The following is a 13,686-nucleotide window of genomic DNA, read 5'->3' as shown; positions in this document are numbered from 1 at the left end:
ATCTATACGGATTAAGTGATCCGCCCACCGCAATCTATTGACCCGGATTTTATCCACAACCTGACGTTCGTGGTATTGCTCATTGATTTCGTCGTTTTGTAGGCTACGGAATCGTCCACCCTTATGTAGTGGGCCGAAAATTATTCGGAGGATTCTTCTCTCGATCGCGGCCAAGTCTTCAATGGATCAACTAATCACATCTGCTTCTAGCCTTCAATCATGGGCATTGACCAAATGGCATTGAATTTCGGGAAAGAGGCAAACAAAGTCACGGCCGAAAGACACCATATTTATATGGTACCAAAAAAGGAGGCTCTTAATTTCACGGTTCATTGCGGGCACATATAAATGTAGAGAAAGTGAAGGCGTCAATCAATTCGTATTTCTAAGTATAGTTGATACTGTTGGCGATGGTACCGAACTAGATGGTACTATTACTAGACCCATTAATAGCGCTATATTCGCCTAAAATTTAAAAAAGCAAACACCTCAGCACCAATATCATGTTTAGGTTGTTTCGCTTCAATGTTCTGTCTGTACTACTACATGGGAGTGGTACATAGAAGGTAATCACCACTCTTACTCGCATGCGTCAAGCCTCCGTTTACACTTATTCCCGCCGCAATATCGGTGTGCTCTGGCTCTACACAATCTCGAATGAAAAGCAAGCGGGTTTATGGGAGATTGGATAGATTACACAATTACAATTTAACCAACTGTCCTCCTATCACGAGTTCATCAGTTATCTAATTTTGGTAGCCAATATCATCTGACCGAATATTTGGCAAAACGTCGTCGACCATGTTAACACAGTAGAAGGAACCCAAAATTCGCCGAAGAGGCCTCCAGTTGTAAGTATAACCTTTGGTAGAATTATCTTCTATCTTAGGACTTTCCCTACTGACCACTGCTTGCGCTATTCATTCAACTTGTTGACAGTTATCTGTCGAAACCAATTTAATGACGTGGCGGAAAACAGGATTAAGATGGTACCTAGGTATCTTAATTTAGTTTGCATTTATATCAGGTCGGCATTACTTTTACCTCTTCCTCAAGGTGAAAATTGAAGAAATAATTGAAGAGTGTCCCATCTCCAGTGTCCCATCTCCAATGATTTCTTCAATTGTCTAATAATGCTTATTAGGTAGTAATTGCACAACCCCAATCAAAATATTACCATATATTCCTACCACTGCAATTCTAGCCCAAACTAGTTAGACCTCGGTCTTCGAAAAGCGTATTTATCTTATCTGAAAAGCCCATTCAAATCTTCTACCTGATTGTATTCCCCAGAGCAATAAATTTTTGAATTTTTTATGTTGCTTCCCCGTAGTTTAATCTTTAATTAACTACCTATGTGGGATAATATTTGAAAGATTATACTGAAATCGTTAGAGAAAAAAAAGAAAAATTTAGTACCTTCATAATCTGAGTTTATTTTATTTTCTTTTCGGTGAAAATTATTATAAATCTTATTTCAAATCACATTTAATACAATCTCTCTTGAGAAATCGTCTTGATTTTAACACTACAAAAGCACTTAGCACCCAAAGAATCTAATTCTTATAAAGATAGCCATCACACATTCTCTTATCTATTCAATATTCGTATCCATCTATCTGCTTACTTTTATCTCCACTTAATATTTATATGAGGCAAAATTTAAATGTGTCTTAACGAACTGCGAAACATACTGTACGGCAGCATAATTACATGTACTGAACGATAGTCTACTCTTAATCATATAATACGCAGCCACCGTGAAAAATACATAGTATCCTAGGAGCGCCGAAACGGAGACAGCGTAGTTGAGATTATTAAACCCGAGAAGATTCAGAAGGAATTCAGCCTTGCGAAACATGCAAAATACTTCATCGTCCGGACAAAATGTATCCGCTCTATTGTTCCCGTACAAAGCAGCTAAAATACCTTCCAGTCCATGTCGTATATAACTTAAGGACATCAAAACCCGGACATACGTAGGGATGTACACTCCTCTCCCAAATCCAATCCCGTAGCACGACAATAGGATCATGGGACAGGCAAGCACCGGCCCGATGAACATGGCATTCTGAAAAGAAAAGAAAAGCGTGACCGAGGACGTTTTTAGGGGCTGATAGAGATCGCCTTTAACGGAAAGATTAAATACCCGATGTCTAATGAGATACGTTTCTAATTCTAAAAAGAAAGGATGAACGAACACTCACCACAATACTGAGCCTAGAAGCAATCAGTACCCCAAAGCTATCCGAATTCATAGCAATCAAAAAGGACACTGCATAGAGCATTACAATACGAGAGAGCTCTAAGGGTTGACTGGACATCAAGTAGATCATTGTTAAATAAATGAGCGCCAGGAATATTTGAAATGGCATTTTCGCGCATATCATCGCACAATAATATGGTCCTAATTTGTACCATTGATTAAAGTACTCCCGCTTCAGCAATCGGACTTCCGTAGGAACTGAAAGGAAATGGAATACAAGAAGGAACATTAACTATGTTATACTAAAATGTTATCCAGTTCAATGTATGCAATCCAGCAATTCCCTACTATCCTTACATTGTAATAACACCGGCATCATGGGCTTATAAAGGTACGCAATTGTGATTCCAAATGCAAATCCAAAATTGAAAAGGGCTTTTGTGGCATCGTTCCCAACTCCTTCGTACAGTCCGCCAACTATCAGACCCAATGTAATAGTCATGCAGAATTTCAATTTGATGTAATTCTGAAAGGATATCCTTTGGTTAACAATCTGCCAACTGGCCACAAGAACGGATGAATATATTGGGAATTTACCGTATCTCGCCACATTTCCAGGAGCATCCGCCGCAACAACACGGCGAACTGCTGTATCCAACTCGATTTTGATTTCAACTGTTTAATGTCTATCTCCTCCTCAAACTGCTCGATCGTGTGCCCTTCGTGATGTGAGTGTGCTAGGAGAGATGAACCTTTCGAGTCCTCTGTGTCTTCGTGGTGTGAATGAGGACACCAGCTGAAGGATTTTCCATTGTCCACAGCTGCTACCATTTTCTCATTATATTCGGTGCCATATTCGTGGCTGACAACTTCAATAACTAAAAAATAAAGGATATATCCATAAATGGGTGCTTTCGTTAATTGTTTTTGATATCGCATAAGTGAAAAGGAGGGTGTACATCAACAGCTCCAACTGTATATTTGCATCAGCAGGGAAAAAAGTAACCGACTACTGCTATGCTTAAAACTAGGAAGATACAATTACAGATAAGGGAAAGTGAAAGGTGTGAAGGTGCTGACACGATTGATTTTGAAATTTTCGAGTGTACTCTTTGTAGGATTTTAGCTTTTGAAAAGTAAGTAGACCCAACTTTATGTCTTAGGTCTAAAAACGACCTATAATGGCCTTGTAGATCAACATTTAATGTTCCAGTTATATAATAGACTGGAATGTAAGGATCTGAGAATCAGAAGCCATTACAAAATCTAAATCGTTTCTCCCGATATCTCTTCCACTGGTCTATACTACTCTTGTACGTTGTTTCGCTAAGGCCCTAAGCAAATTAGTCTCTGAATTGCTCTCATTATATTATATATATGTAAGTATATATCCAAAGGAGCTTCTTAAAAGAGAATCCCCACACACGAAATGAGGAGTAGAGAGGAGTAGATCCTGCCTCTTCAATAGTTTTTGCTATTAATTTATTGTATCTTTAGAGTAGAGATAGTGACCTCCCTGTGAAATAAGGATTAAGAACTTCCTGCAAGTATCCCCTGTTAAGAAATAACAAATTGTTGGCTTCCAACAAATTGAGGGCAAATGGTCCGCAGATTTAGAATTTTTCGGCTGGAAACGTTATGCACGCCTCAGATAAGAGAACTCGCAGCTCAGACTGCCGCCCCCTATCGTAAAAGCCAGTGAATAGAATAAAGACTCAATTGCTTTTCACGCTGGTAAGAATAATGGTATGCACCCAAAGGGTATGATTTTAGCGCTTTCTTGCGAATGTGGTGCTAATAAGTTTCTCCAGGCACTTCAGCGAGAATAATGTTAAGCTAATTTGGTTGAAGTTTTTCTGAATTCCAAGCTTAAGTACGTAGCCCAGAATAAGACCCGTCAAAATGATATTTCATAAAGGCTGCTCTAGGTGTTCTATACTTTTGTATAGCATTGCCGAGTGAATGTCATCCATCCGAAGTGCTTAGAAATGCTGAATCGATCGATAGTATAGGAGCTCTTGCTTCTCTCTAGGAATCACCGCTCTCCTGCGGCCAATCGTTTATGCTTCTAGCTGATGTACTCCCAAGAGAAACTGTCTGTATTACAGTCTGTCCGCGGACAATAATCAGGCCAAGTTCTATGAACGGTGGTTTGACAGTGAGCTTCCTTTTTGCCCTCCCCGTCTTCAACCAATTCTAACATCTTTGTTAGGTCAACTACTTCACTTCTCCTTGCCCTGACGAGCAAAAGTTCCATTCCCGTCTCAAAACTGGAGCTCCCTTTCCTTTCGATCTTCGATTCTAACAGGTAGTCACCAATGCGTGCTTCTACACAGAAGTTCTGCCAATATATGCGCTATCCTCCGCATGGAGATCCTTCGTGGCTAGAGATGTTGTAATTTGTTTGCTAAAGGCCACTTTTGTTCTCCACTCTAAAAAATAATAATGACACTCTTCAGTTTCCTGATTTGATTGAATTTCAGTTTTTCTAAGAAAAATCGAGGATCATATGGCGACTCTCCCCGGGCACCTTCAAACTGTGTTAGTCCTGTTCAAACACTAAGCTATCTTTCTCTATCCTGGGGATTACCTGTTGGAGCCAATTTAACGTAGCCTCATCAGTACACTCCAAATGGTGGAGCTTATCACGTAAACCTTCCTCATTAAATCTTCCCCCTACGTTCGTTGGGCCAAGAAGACGTGAAGCAATTGACCTAACAATTTGCACTTCAAAGTTGTTAGAGTTGATTAGAGACTAGCGAATGCTACATAAAGTCTCACTCTCAGATCACCGTTTCTTAGAATTGCAGGCGAACAGCCTGTAATACAAAGACGAAATCTTTGGAAAACGGATTGGACAAAGTTCAATAAACTTCTTGGCCACAAAGTGGTGCTCCTTAGGAGACTAAGGACTCCTTTAACGATAGAAGATCATTTGGAAACTCTGATTCGAGTGCTTTGAAGAGGTTTGTGCTATTTCCCGATCCCAGCGCGGTAAAACAGTTCTATGGTGGAATCGAGAACTACAAAGACTCAGGTACATCTCTTCGAAGAAGTAAAATATCTGGGAGTTATTTTACACAAGAAGATTCTTTAGAACAAACATGTAGAGGGAACAGGACTGTGTAGGCAGACATGGGGACTTAGGCCTCAGGTAGTAATGTGAATATATATTGCTATCATTAGACCAATGTTCGCTTAGGCAACCGTAGTGTGGTGGGTTAAGTTAAAACAAAAGAATTTTTGCTGTAAACTACTCACACTTTAAAGATCTATGTGTCTGGGTATCACCAGTGCCATGAGCACGACATCCTGCGCAGTTCTGAATGCATTACCCAATATGCAGCCCTTGGATTTGTTTATTCAGAGGACTCCAATGAGACCAGCTCATAGACTAAGTCAGTCAGATCTATGAGGAAACAATGGGCATGGGGCACAGAGCATTAGGAGAGTTATTGGGGGAACTGAATCCGGTTTTTGCTATACTGGGGCGAACCAGAAGAATGCGTGCCAGGATATACTGACGTCTTCTATACCGATGGGTTAAAAACAGAAAATGGTTCTGGAGCAGGAGTCTACCTCTCGAATAAAAATGAGAAATACGCATTTCCCTTGGGATAATATGCAACGGTCTTTCAAACTGAAGTGTATCCGATCCTAAGGGCGTCAACCTGAATGACTGACGAGCGGTTGAAGGGCAGACGCATCGCAATCTGTAGCGATAGTGAAACTGCATTGAGGGCGTTGAGCAGTCCTTTGGTCACTTTAAAAATCGTTTAGGAATGTAAAAATCAATTGAATCAATTCAATACGGTGAAACTACTCTGGACACCCGGTTATTATGGTGTAGAAGGAAGAGACCGGAGGTGTCAGTAATACTAATGCTGCTATCAAAAACTGGGAAGAGGCTTCCTGTAATGCCAGGCAGCTGAGCGTTAATGCTGCTAAACTGACCAAACTTTTCCTGTCAGAACAAACAAACATACGGCAAAGTTTATCCTGTTGAAAAGCAAGAAGAATTGCAGAAGTGTTGTAGGGTATTCTAATTGACTATAATTCACTAGCTGGGCATATGTTCAGAATAGGAATTTTCCAACATCATACGTATCCATCCTGTAATAAGGAAACGGAAATTACGGATGATTTTCTATGTGAATGCCCCACCTATGGAAGCATCAGACATCAGATTTTTGGTACTGATCTGCTACAACTGCAGCAGGTAGCATCAGATCCACTAGCGGAAATCCTGTGATACATAAAGCAATCCAGGATATTCGGTTAGACGGGGGAATCAAGTACAGTACAGCGGTTGAAAACGAGGGTACTTCTTGCCCATATGTTCTCTTTTCTCATGCCGTCGCTGATTTGATTACTCATCAGCCAAAAATCACTTATATCCCCACGGAAACCGTAGGCAGGCCCAACGTGGAGCACTTCAAATCGTTGGCCACCATAGATTTGATTATTCAACCAACCAGGTACCTCATAACAATTTCTATGCAAGTTGACTTGACTTTCTACATAATCTTATGCGGTCGTATTTTCATCTAAACAAAGGCAGAACAATCGTCAACCGGCTAAAAGCGACAAATTTTTAAATATCTATTGAAAAGTGGATGAACATCCGCAATTGGGCGTTAGATGGTTCCGAATCAGTAGTATTGTGTACCAGTCAGGGAAGATGGTTTTCGCGTTTGAAAACGATCAGGTTTTAATAAAAGAAACTGGTCAAAAGAAGAAATGATCTGAATTTGGTAGATTGGCATGCTTAAGATAAAGTTATAAGGGTAACGTCTTCGGTGCGAGCGACATTCAAGGGTTGTGGTGAAATACCTAAGAAGCTGTTGTTCGGGAAAAGTAGGAAGTAGGTTTAGGATGAGGTCGAGGACAAACTGGACACAAATGAGAATGAGGCAATCAATATTATAGGCATTGGAGGAAATGGACGTTTCTGGGATAGAATCTCAATTAAAAAATTAAGGATAAACACGGCCAATTTCAACGAAATTACTTGTGAGGAGTCGATCTTCTGAACTAGCTTCCGCAGCGACCTGAACAGAACCACTCTGGCTCATTACAGGTTGCTTTCGGAAAACCACAAAGTAATACAAAGTTGCAGACGCCAATATTAATTCCACTCACTAAGTCACGAAAAAACGTTCATCGCGACGGGTGCTTACCAAAAAGTGAGCAAGGATGGCGGTAGAGCCTAAGTTAACTAGTCCAAATTAAAGACCCCGTACATATCCGTATGAATTTGGGAGAGCCCTCCGGAAAAAACACATCGATATATACGGTCTATAAGAAACTGCTGTGCTCTTAAGGGGGTCATCCCGTATCTCGAATCTGATTTTTTTTGGCATCAATTGCATATTTGAGAATAATTGCACAAAGTGACTTTCCGATATTCAGAATCGTCCGGACATCACAGGGTTAAACAGGTAAATTGTCGTATGTTAGGTTTATGTCGATCACCGTAATGAAGCACGAATTTGCATGTCTTTTGAAGAAATCCAAGGTTTACGGACTAGGTATAGTACCTTATTAGTCAGTTAATATTTTATAGTTAATAATCACAACCTAATTTGTAAATGCGTTTTTCTCAAAACTGCATTTTGAAAATCGGGTGCGACCATAGCCCAAAATCCATCCAACGAAATGTTTTGGAAATTTTCACGACTTATTCAGAACATATTTCTACGGTTCGCAAACTAGGATAATTAAAGAACGCGAGAAAAACACCAAAATCTACAAAAACAATTTTTATAAGGCACCAACAATTTGCGAACTCTGGAATACTTCAAATTTTAAAGTGCTGTTTATTTTTTTTTAAGATGAGCAGGGCGCCCCCAGCGTGGGAGCCCAAAAGTACTTTTTTGGAGAAGGATGTATAAGTACTCCAATAACAGGCGATCCTATCTGTCTGCAAAATTGTTATGTATGCTCAAGATACTAATAAATATGCAGTTCTTAAAAAAAAATGATTCACAAAAAAGCGAAAAAAACTGCATTCGCACGGGATGGCGCTCTAAGAGCTGAAGCATAAATGTCAACGTGGGGAAAACGGATATAAACTCATTCACTTTGGCAGCTCATGTATTCAATATGGTGTCAATATTCCCATCTCTAAGAACTTTCACGCGCGCGCTAAAGAAATCAACAAAATTGACGAGCACCTGTCCCAGATCATTATCATCTCAGCTAACTGTAGGATACTCGCTGCTGTGGGGCTATATCATCATTGCGAGCGCTCTTAAGTTCATATCAACATAAAGGCAGATTGCAATGAACGGAGCAAACAGAGTAAAGGTTTCCACACCCGCAATAAAGGTGGCGAAAGAATCGTCGATTTTGCCAATGCTCCAAACTTTGTATATAGTTGACAATACGTAGTATATTAAATGGTTAAAATATGACGAGTCCTCATGTTATGATACTTACTGAAATCGGCTGGGTTGTAAGTTAACGGGCAGCTTAATCCAAATTCTTGTATATAAGGTACGATATGAGTACTTGATCCCTGATAAACGCATTGACCTTCAGCCATTACATAGACATGATCAAACATTTCAAATATCCTTGCTGAAGGTGTATGAATGGAACAAATAATTGTACGTCCTGAATGAGCAATCCTTTGTAGTAGAGCGATGCACTGAACACTGGCAGCATCATCGAGACCCCTAGAATTAAAAAGAATAGAATAATGTTAAATTATTCGCCAAATTGTATGAACAATTAAAGGAAGAGATAGAAATGCATATAAAGCAGAAACAGTTCATAATCAATTACAGCAACAAATCGAAAATTGGAAGTTTGGCACTTTGGCTTTGTGAATTTTTGTGTAGAAACATCTGAGTTCACGATAATCCAATTTATAAACACAGCCAAAAAACGTGCCCAAAGTTTTGGAAGATGTATCCCGTTAAAAAGCGAAGGTATTTTTAATATTTATGTTATACTAGCTGACCCCGCGAACTTTGTTCCGCCTTAGAGGCAAAACATAAGCAGATTTTTGATTTTATCAAGTTAATTTTTTTATTAATCAAGTATTTCAATGATTCTTTAATAGGTTACACTCTTCAGCTAAGCACCTTGTTATACACGATATTTTTTGTTCTATTATTAGGCGTAGGAACAAACAACGCAGGTGGTCTTCCGACCCGTGAACATGCCACATATAATTGGCCAAGTGAAAAACGGCATATCGGTTGGGATCATCGGGATCCTCGGAACGAGAACTTCCTCACCTTCGAATTTTCCTTTGAGTATCGTCGCGTAAATCACATTATTTATCAATTCACTTACCACCAAACGCGTACTATTGCAAAGTTTTGGTTGCTTTATGTTTCGAAGCATGATTACTACGGAGCCAACCTTTAGGCGTAAATTGTGCGGTGGTAAGCCAGGCACACCCAAGGAGTTGAATGCATGAATGCATTGTACCAATGATACATGAATTATGTAGTTTAGGTCATCTACATCTTTATTCTTAACCGCTAAAATTGCTCGCTGACTCAACCATTCATTATTTTTGTAGTTAGTAATGATGTTTGGGAATACTTTGTTAATAAGTTTGTCTTTCGATGAAACAAATTTACAGAAATTCTGAGGAAATGAAATCAATCCTCTCGATTCGTCGACAGGTACTCGACCATTACCGATAATCAGCAATTGCTCAGAGAAATCTTCAGCAGATGTATCATAAGCAATGCAACTCCTATAGATTGGATGATTTGAGGCACGCGTTTATTTCGTCGGCAGCCGTTGATCTTAGAACTACTGGCAGTGTTTGCGTAGATCTTTCAATTTTCGGTTAAGTGCTTCTAATGCACGTTTATACGCCATTGTGCATTCGTCCCAGATGATGATTTTCGATGCTGATAAAACTTTGGCCATTGCGGAGTTTTTTGAAATATTACATGCTGGTTCTTCAATAGTTTGAAGATTTAACGGCAATTTTAATGCTGAATGAGCCGTACAGCATCCTTCGAACAATGTGGCTGCTATTCCAGAAGAAGCAACTGCAAGCGCAATGTTGGATCTCGCACGAACAGTCGCTAAAACTACTGACATCAGGAATGTCTTACTAGTTCCACCAGGGGCATCCAGGAAATATAAGCCACCATTTCCATCATCAATTGCGTTCATTAATGTATCATAAACTTCCTTTTGTTGGGGATTGTTTGAACTACTAAATCTAATTCCTGGTGATCATACTCACGTCCCCTTCCAATTCTCGACTAAATGCGTCATTCATTTCACGATTTGGCGCTGGCATTCTTAACCTGACTAATAAACTACCGCACATAAAGTAACACATGTCTTCGATCAAGAGTAAAGCCCGATTATTTATCTCTTCATTCATCTCAAGATCGGGATTTCTGGAACTGACACGAATTTGATGTAAAATATCTTCTGACATAATATCCTTGTATTTATGCCACAGGATGGGAGGCGGGTCGATGGAAAGCATGTCGAAATTATGATAACAAATAATGTGCATATCTGACTTGGAGATGCAGAGATAATGGCTTCAACGATTGTCGTATCCCAATGGGTATCGTTTTCTAGGAAATTGAGTTCTTCACATGCAGCGCGATATGCTCGGAATATTGTACCATTAACAGTCCGTAGTGACTCAAACGACTCGGCCCACGTACATTTACCAGCAACAACTGCAAATAGAAGCATTCATCATTCTTTGGATGAACTGTATACATGCGACCAAGAGAATCAGTAGAACGCACATCCGGATAACCAGGAACCGTATCGCCTTGCTTCCGTCGTTGAAAATTCTTCCATGAAGCATTCCAAGTGTAATAACATCGCATCTCCGAGCAAAGCAAAGTTCGTGCAAACGGATCGCTTTGGCAGATCGCAAAGAAACTGGTCAATGTTGTCGCTGGAGGTGTTTCAGCACGTTGAACAACATTCGAAGCCGTGAAATATACTGATTGACCATTCTCCAGATGCACCGCCAAATGCACAACAGCAGGATGACGTTCGTGAATAGGGAATGCGAATATACGCCACATCGCTTCATTGCAGTTCACATAACAACCAACTTGATAGCGGGCAATTTCATCATTGGTATTGGAGGATTGGATGCCAAAAACCGCCATCTTGCTACCTTTCGTGACACATTTGCAAATGTATTTTATGGACTTTACTGAATTGCAATACTCAACGTTGCAATGTGTCTTGAACGTTTTGGAAATAAGTGGCGAATATGGAACAATCCGACTGTGGTCGACAACGAAATCCATTCTTTTCGCTTTTGTTGTGATAGCTCGACCGTTATTATCGGGTGATCGACGGCGATACAGTGGATAACCATCGTTGCCAGTAACGGTCTCTGCGGTTAATTGTCGTGGTTATGGTTTGGAACACTTGCCGTTGATCATATCGAAACGCTGCTCGATTAAAATCAGCACTTGATAAATCTCTTCTTGCGCGTCGAAAATTATTTACTTGTTGATCTCTGTTTTGTCGGGAAAGATTCGATCGTCTTGGCCGCGGCATTGTTAGTGATGATTCTGACAAAATTTATATTATCACATTTTCTACTTAACTATAGACAAAATTACGTTTAGCTGTCATTTGTGTTTTGTTATTCCATGTCAGATGGGTTTTTGTTACCCTACGTTTTATAGTGACTTCACAGAAACGCGGTCGAACGGGATAAAATGTCCTCCTCCTGGTTCTAAGCTACCTCTCCACCAATTTTCAGCCAAATAGGTTCAGCCTTTCTTGAGTTATAAATAGTGTAACTAACACGACTTTCTTTTATATATATAGATGTTCCCCATAATTCTGATGCGAATTATCGGGATTTTCAATTTTCGGGAGTGCAAAATAGAGCAAATTAATTCGCCAGAAATACGAATTATCGATGTACCGGGATTCTACTGTATATGCTTTTCTAGCATATTTTATATAGAACTAAATGCGTAAATTCAATTTTTGAAAAAAGTTTTCATTATTACCATTTTCGTCAATTTTTTAGGCGGAGAAAACGTGCACAATGCAATTTTCGTAGTTTATTGTTGATTTATTGTATTGTTGGAAAGCGATTGCCCAAGAAGCTGAAGCCCTTTATTGTTAAAGTGATACAAAAAGCATCTAGTTACCGACTAAAGAACTCACCATCTCGCAAACCGATTTCATAACACGAGGAAAGAAGGGTAGCGGACATCTGAGCAAATCAATTAAGGCCCAGGACTATCCGCGTGTCCGTAATGTGAGAAAAGATTCGTTTAAAGTTATGTCTTCATGTCGCAGATTAGGAACTTGGGAGTCACGACAGTTTCAGCTAGAATTATTTTGCGGTGGATAATAAAATTTGCTTTTTTCATCATCATCATCAACGACGCAACCACCGGTATCCGATCTAGGCCTGCCTTAATAAGGAACTCCAGACATCCCGGTTTTGCGCCGAGGTCCACCAATTCGATATCCCTAAAAGCTGTCTGGCGTCCTGACCTACGCCATCGTTCCATCTCAGGCAGGCTCTGCCTCTTCTTCTTTTCCTACCATAGATATTGCCCTTATAGACTTTCCGGGCTGGATCATACTCATCCAAACGGATTAAGTGACCCGCCCACCGTAACTTATTGAGCCGGATTTTATCCACAACCGAACGGTCATGGTATCGCTCATAGATTTTGTCGTTATGTAGGCTACGGAATCGTCCATCCTCATGTAGGGGGCCAAAAATGCTTTGGAGGATTTTTCTCTCGAACGCGTCCAAGAGTCCGCAATTTTTCTTGCTAAGAACCCAAGTCTCCGAGGAATACATGATAACTGGCAAGATCATTGTCTTGTACAGTAAGAGCTTTGACCCTATGGTGAGATGTTTCGAGCGAACAGTTTTTGTAAGCTGAAATAGGCTCTGTTGGCTGACAACAACCGTGCGCGGATTTCATCATCGTAGTTGTTATCGGTTGTGATCTTCGACCCTAGATAGGAGAAATTGTCAACGGTCTCAAAGTTGTATTCACCTATTTTTATTCTTCCCGTTTGAACAGTGCGATTTGGTTTTGTTGGTTGGTTGGTTTTCGGTGCTGACGTTGCCACCTTTATTGATGTGCAGCCCAAGATCTTGCGCCGCCTGCTCGATCTGGATGAAGGCAGTTTCTACGTCTCGGGTGGTTCTCCCCATGATGTCGGTATCGTCAGCATAGACCAGTAGTTGGGTTGACTTAAAGAGGATCGTACCTCTAGCATTTACATCAGCATCGCGGATCACTTTCTCGAGGGCTAGGTTAAAGAGGACGTCTAATAAGGCATCCCCTTGTCTTAGACCGTTGTTGATTCCGAATGGTCTTGAAAGTGATCCTGCTGCTTTTGTCTGCCCTCGCACATTGGTCAGGGTCAGTCTAATCAGTCTTATCAATTTCGTTGGGATACCAAATTCTCTCATGGCCGTGTACAGTTTTACCTTGGCTATGCTATCATAGTCAATGAATAGATGGTGGAAT

General features: G+C 40.3%; 1 protein-coding gene across 3 annotated transcripts in view; it reads right to left on the bottom strand.

Annotated features, from left to right (window-relative positions):
• Nucleotides 1–1,411: 1,411 nt before the first annotated feature.
• Nucleotides 1,412–13,686, bottom strand: part of LOC119655429 (ATP-binding cassette sub-family G member 1) — a 133,061-nt gene continuing 120,786 nt past the window's right edge. For 2 of the 3 annotated variants that reach the window (XM_038061331.1, XM_038061324.1), the window contains 5 exons: nt 8,648–8,886; nt 2,804–3,084; nt 2,564–2,732; nt 2,208–2,464; nt 1,640–2,071 (listed from right to left, as the gene is read on the bottom strand). In XM_038061331.1, coding sequence (XP_037917259.1) covers nt 1,640–2,071; nt 2,208–2,464; nt 2,564–2,732; nt 2,804–3,084; nt 8,648–8,886 — 1,378 coding nt within the window. Of the gene's footprint in view, nt 2,072–2,207; nt 2,465–2,563; nt 2,733–2,803; nt 3,085–8,647; nt 8,887–13,686 lie in introns of all 3 variants that reach the window. The other variant, XM_038061337.1, reaches the window with a different exon arrangement.

This window comes from Hermetia illucens, chromosome 1 (assembly GCF_905115235.1).
Source record: "Hermetia illucens chromosome 1, iHerIll2.2.curated.20191125, whole genome shotgun sequence".
Lineage (NCBI taxonomy): Eukaryota > Metazoa > Arthropoda > Insecta > Diptera > Stratiomyidae > Hermetia > Hermetia illucens.
The sequence above is the reverse complement of the archived record's forward strand: the minus strand, read 5'-3'. Positions and strand labels throughout refer to the sequence as shown.